The sequence below is a fragment of the Notothenia coriiceps genome, unplaced genomic scaffold (assembly GCF_000735185.1).
Source record: "Notothenia coriiceps isolate Sejong01 unplaced genomic scaffold, NC01 NC01_scaffold00024854, whole genome shotgun sequence".
NCBI lineage: Eukaryota > Metazoa > Chordata > Actinopteri > Perciformes > Nototheniidae > Notothenia > Notothenia coriiceps.
Genome location: NW_011357555.1, coordinates 1 through 4,717, shown reverse-complemented (window position 1 = coordinate 4,717; position 4,717 = coordinate 1). Strand labels below are relative to the sequence as shown.

The 4,717-nt window shown below is 40.6% G+C and overlaps 1 protein-coding gene across 1 annotated transcript; it reads left to right on the top strand.

Moving 5' to 3' along the window:
• Window positions 1–775: 775 nt before the first annotated feature.
• LOC104955843 (DNA mismatch repair protein Msh3-like) lies at window positions 776–3,791 on the top strand. The gene is made up of 4 exons (XM_010783232.1): window positions 776–1,030; window positions 1,117–1,234; window positions 2,077–2,336; window positions 3,195–3,791. The coding sequence occupies exons 1-4, from the start codon at window positions 896–898 to the stop codon at window positions 3,456–3,458; spliced, it is 777 nt and encodes a 258-aa protein (XP_010781534.1). The 5' UTR covers window positions 776–895; the 3' UTR covers window positions 3,459–3,791.
• The last annotated feature ends 926 nt before the right edge of the window (window positions 3,792–4,717 follow it).

Here is a 4,717-nt window from a genome sequence, read left to right as displayed (position 1 = left end):
GCTGGTAAACATTGCAAAGAGGGATTTGTATTCATTAATAATATTCGTAAACGTAACCATGTTGTAGCCTGAGAAAGGCTAAACTATATAAAAGAATACATTTATTAACTACATTATCTCATTTAGCTGTAGCTTTTATAAACAAATAAAAGACGACTTGAACAGTCGTTGAACCAGGGACCTGCGGTTGAGAGTCGTCTGCTTTCGAGCTGAGCCACAGCCTACACACTGGATCTACCTGAAGATACTGGATACTATTTATTCCTGTATTTATTCATGTTTTCATTCCTACATTTTTTCATGCTTTTATTTATTTATACTTATGACATGTTCCGACCTCTATATAAGTGAGGGTCTGAGCTCTCTTAATTCCATCGTGTCACCGGGCCCGGGTACAGGAGGGGTAATATGGTTCTTATTATAAATCCATGGGTATGAGCGTTGTGGTTCAATCGATCTGAAGCACTTTCTGAAGCAGTCACGTGGTATTGAGGGGCAGCGAGGCTTCGTTTGTCATCGGTGACGTCACTGGCCCAAAACGATACAAGCCTCGATACAAGGTTTACAAAAAGCTTCAGGGATTACTCGACAGACGCTCCGAAGCCTCGGCGCAATACGTAACATCACTAGATCTAAGTACTTCTCCAACCTCTGGTAAGACTTCCTGTCGATGATTATTTGGAAAAACATACCCGGAAACGTTTTCTATGTTGTGATTGGACTGACGCTAGCTGCGTCATTTACGCGCCTAGGTGACCTCAGCACATGCGCCGCTATGTTTTGAAAACCAGGACAGCCAAAGCCTCTCACTCATGCTCTCAATGCATTCTACAGCAATACATGTGCATACAATGATATACTTCATGATGCATCTAATGTAACAGAAAGGTAAAGGATGCCAAAGTCTCTGAAGAAGTCCTGCAGCGCTCAGACCTCCATCAGCAGATACTTCGGAGGTCTGAGCAGCAGCACTGTGCCTCAGTGTGGGACTAACAAGAATCCTGCCGAGCAGCAGCTCTCAAGGGGCAAGGTGAGGTTTGCTTTATTGAACGCATGCTTGGGTCAGATAAAAGTAACTTAAATATGATTAGTGACCTAAAACCGTTTGTCCTGCAGAAGAAACTGTCCCCTGGTGATGGTTTTGGATTGCCAACAAAACGAGCCAAACTTTCTCTACAAGACCTGCCGGTGGAGGATTTAGACTGTGAGCCTTCCTCCTTTCAGAGCAATACAAGTGAGTGTGTGCACCGCAAACCAAAAATCCTCACATTAACCCTACACATGTCACTATCAGCCAAACCCATTCCAGGCAGTTAAACCCTCCTGTTTATGGGAGAGGTTTGGAATTGACATGAGATAGAGCTGCTCATCATGTTTAAACCAACAAGTTAAAGATCCCTATTATACTGTTTTTCATCAATATGTTATAGGTCTCAGATATATACAAAACATGTCTCTGAAGTGTTTGGCTCCAAATACCAAACAGATCATGCATTGCAGCATCCCATAAACCCCTCTGTTTCAGCCCTGTTTCCAAAGTGCTGATTCTCTGTCTGTTACTTTAGATGAGAATAAGGAGCCACGCCCCTCTGAGAGGTATTTGGTTAAAAAGAACACAATGGTGCTCTAGGAGGAGATTCAGGTGATAAGGTGGGGGGCTACCTTGGTTGGTGATTGGCTAATGGTTACACAAGCCAAAAACAATCCGTTATTACATGCATGAAGTGGCCAACATCTGATCAGCTACATTTGTCAGCACAGGTTTTATATAATAGATCCAACGCAAAAGGAGAAGCCAAATCTTTTTTCCTGAAACTTTCAGAATCTCTTTACACAGAGGGGACACATGTTTATGTATAAAAGACATGGAGAAGTGGAGTTTGGATAATAGGTGACCTTTAAATCGTTTTGACTAATATGCGTTGATTTGTATGACGAACTTGATTAATGGCAGCAAATCCTGTGCATCCAGGTAATAATGTATGAATAGGAAAACAAATATTTACGTTTGTGACGTTCTTTTATGGATTAATACTCTTTATAGTCATATTTCATCTGTGTTTCTTGACACTCTAGAGACACCGATCATATCAAGCAAAGGAGCAGCAGGCCTTTGCTCCTCCACTTTGGAGAAGCTGAAAGGCTTCACCTGCTCGACTGAGGCCGGTGATGGTGCTAGCAGTAAAATCTGTGACGGAGGAAGCAGTATCCGGCCTCCTCAGGATGTTGCTGCACAACACAGCAATACAAATAAACTTCATCAGCCGGGAGAGGAGGATGAGGAGGAAGGGGATGTTGAAGAAAAAGGGGGTTCAAGGTTTGCTGCTTCAAAACAGGTAAACTCTAAGTAAATCGTCTGTGTTTATACCGGCATTTAAAAATATTTAGCAATATTTTATTCTTTGCCTGAGCCATATCTTGACATAGAGGACACAACAACCTCTAAAAAAGGTAAGGTAAGAATGTGTTTTCATGACAAACACTCACATCATGATAGAGCTCTTTGATCAATGGATTGTGGAAAAGAACATCATCATAATTTCTCTCTGTTAAACACGTTTTCCCGGCAGACAGGAGAAGGCTTAGCTTTCCTTCAGATAACAAACCAACACAAATGTTTGAGCTGTGAAGAGTTTCTTCATTCTGCTCAGATCTCTTTAAAAACATTATGACACTCAATCACCTTTAATTTCATTATTCTATATTCTTTACGGAGTGAAAGGTATTGCAATTAAAACAACAATAGCACTAAAGTGATAGATCAGCCTAGCCAATACATGGGCTGATACGAACTGAATGCAGATAAATCAGTTTAATGTATTCTACACCTGTAAAGTTTTGTCATGCCAAATCGGGCCATGAGCGTAAAGTGGGGGTCAATTAGAGACACATAGACTCACAAAGTAAAAGCAATACCAGCATTGCTTCTGCCGCTGGTATCGAAAAGTTCCTCTACAGAAACGGCAACAATATGCTTGAAGTCAATTAGGATCAATGTTTTCATACTGTGGACATTTCTGTCATATAACACATTTTAGGGATCTTTGTTATAATTGTTTGGTTCTAGTATTTTATCACTCAGGGGACGTTAAGTACATTTTTTCTCACATATCAGTTGGAAATAAAGAACTACATTCTTTGTGTGGGGAACTGTTTCTACTAAAATGATTTCTATGTCGTCTTTTCTATTGCAGGCGTTCCACTTTTCTCAGTTTGCCAATTCAGGAGGAGGGGGAGGGGGAGTAAGGTTTGCAGATCTGAGTCCCCCCTCAGACTCGAACGCCCCCTCAAAGCGCTCAAAGAAAGTGTTCACCCCCCTGGAGCAGCAGGTGATCCAGCTGAAACAGCAGCACCCGGACGCGTTGTTGGCTGTGGAGTGTGGATACAAGTACAGGTTCTTTGGAGAGGATGCAGTGGTGAGAACTGCATCTGTGTTATTATGTGGGTGCAAGGTTTAAGATATGCCTGAATACATTTTTCTAGAACATTCGAAACATTAACTAACATTATAAAAAGAATGTGAAAAAAAGTACAGTGCTGAAGTTATGTCAAAGACATCTAATGTATCTTTTTGCAGAGATATCTACTGCAATTAGCATGCTAATCAGCTAGCCCCAGCCCTTCCTTTCTTGTAATACCACTTGTTCCTCTATAGGCAATATTGAGTTGCTGTAGTGTCAGTCTCAAACATATACAAATATCTCACTGTGTGAAAGTCATGTTTCATGTGGTAGATATTTGTTTCAATGCAGGTTATAGGATATTTCCAGGTAATGGTAATTGTCGGAATAATTTCGCCCTACATGTTTACCTTTTGACCTCTGACTTAGCTGACCAACCTTGAGCAGCCGTTATCTCCCATAAGGAGGGGCTGCTCTAGCAAGTTGTTGTTGTTACCAGTTTATGACCGGGCAACTCTCTGTCAGAGATAGTTATTGTTGTGGGAGACCTGGAACACAGGGGTCATCGGGGTGTAGATGACCCCGAGCCATAAGCGACAACAAATGTGATTCAGTTTCCTCATCTGTTTAGTCTATCTATTGAAGAATGTTGTCATTACACTCAGAACTAGTTAAAACCTGGAGCTACAGGAGGGTTCTTCAGAATTGATTGTGGCATCTCAACCTTGGGGCCAAACCGCGGCCTGTGACATGTCTTTTGAATTCTCCGGCTGAAGCTCCAAATAAACCGTCAGTGTTTGCCATCAAAGCTCCAGCTCTCCTCGTGTCTGATGAGCGAACATCTATAGACCTCAGCGTGCTCTACTCCAAACTCATTGCAGAAGTAAGAGCAGCAAATCTTCACTTTTGAGAAATTGGAGCTGTGAAATGTATTTTGCAAAAATGACTTTTCTGTCAACACATTCACTGTTTTAGATGGACTTAAATATATTGTTGGTTAATTTAATCAAGATGTGTTTTTTTATATTATCTTTTGTGTGTACAAATCTGAATCTATGCAGCAAAGGAAGCTGTAAAATGTATGTTGTGAAATAAAAGTACACTATTTCCCTTTGAATGGTAGCGGAGTAAAAGTATAAAGAAAATACTTAAGTAAATTCCAAGCACTTCAAATTCCTACTTAAGTACTGTACGTGAGTAAACATACACTGTAAAATATTACCATGATTTCAAAATATTTAGCTGTAATATTTTACAATAAATTACTGTTTTACCACTTTACAGTCTTTACCTGTAATGTTCACAATATAATGCTG

What these genes read in the sequence shown, in the direction of transcription:
- LOC104955843 (XM_010783232.1), top strand. Translation starts at nt 896, where the DNA reads ATGCCAAAGTCTCTGAAGAAGTCCTGCAGCGCTCAGACCTCCATCAGC. An exon ending in AGCAGCTCTCAAGGGGCAAG is followed by an intron (nt 1,031 to 1,116) that starts GTGAGGTTTGCT and finishes TTTGTCCTGCAG; the next exon opens with AAGAAACTGTCCCCTGGTGA. An exon ending in CTCCTTTCAGAGCAATACAA is followed by an intron (nt 1,235 to 2,076) that starts GTGAGTGTGTGC and finishes TTGACACTCTAG; the next exon opens with AGACACCGATCATATCAAGC.